We start from the raw sequence: 722 nt of genomic DNA, 5'->3' as shown, positions 1-722 counted from the left end.
CCTGCCCACTGGGGATGCTGGAGGTGTCCCCAGCGTGCCCCTGCCCATGGATGGGTCCCTGGTGCTGGGTCCCTTCCTCAGGCCCTTCCCCTGCTCAGTCCCTCCTGCTCCTCACGCCAGGTTCCTGGGGGAAGCCCGGGTGCCCCTGCGGGATGTCCTCTCCTCGCCCAGCCTGGCTGCCTCCTACAACCTGCCCTTGCTGGACACCAAGAAGCAGACCACAGGGGTGAGTCCGAGCAGTGTCCTGCCCATCGCAGCTCCCACTTGGAGCCCAGGGCGTTTCTGGACACCCCTGTAACCCTTCTCTCCTTTCTTCCAGGCTTTCCTCATCCTGCAGGTCTCCTACATCCCTCCTCCGGGAGCTCCTCCCCTGTTTCCTCCTCCAGCTCCCCCTGAGCCAGCCCCGGCTGCTGCTGAGCCCGACACGGTCACTGGTAACCAGCACCCTTCCGTGCAGCACCAGGGGGGGATGTGTCCCCATAGGTCACGTTCCTCCCACTTGGCCCCCTCACCCTGTGCTCCCACCTTAGAATCATGGAATCAACCAGGCTGGAAAAGCCCTTTCAGCTCATCCAGCCCAACCATTCCCAGCCCTGCCAAGGCCACCACTAACCCCTGGCACTGAGGCCTCGGCTCCACGGGCTGTGACCACTTGCAGGGACGGCGACTCCAGCCCTGCCCTGCGCAGCCTGTTCCAATGCCTGAGCAACCTCTGGGCAAGG

The 722-nt window shown here is 64.5% G+C and overlaps 1 protein-coding gene across 1 annotated transcript in view; it reads left to right on the top strand.

The window, feature by feature from the left end:
* Positions 1–120: 120 nt before the first annotated feature.
* The window catches only part of LOC104405562 (dysferlin-like), a gene marked incomplete at both ends in the record, with an annotated part of 55,720 nt that continues 55,118 nt past the window's right edge, over positions 121–722 (top strand). The window contains 2 exon segments of the mRNA XM_010014302.1: positions 121–226; positions 320–434. Coding sequence (XP_010012604.1) covers positions 121–226; positions 320–434 — 221 coding nt within the window.

Source organism: Nestor notabilis, unplaced genomic scaffold (assembly GCF_000696875.1).
Source record: "Nestor notabilis isolate BGI_N333 unplaced genomic scaffold, ASM69687v1 scaffold9705, whole genome shotgun sequence".
NCBI lineage: Eukaryota > Metazoa > Chordata > Aves > Psittaciformes > Psittacidae > Nestor > Nestor notabilis.
This window is presented reverse-complemented; position numbering and strand designations above follow the sequence as displayed.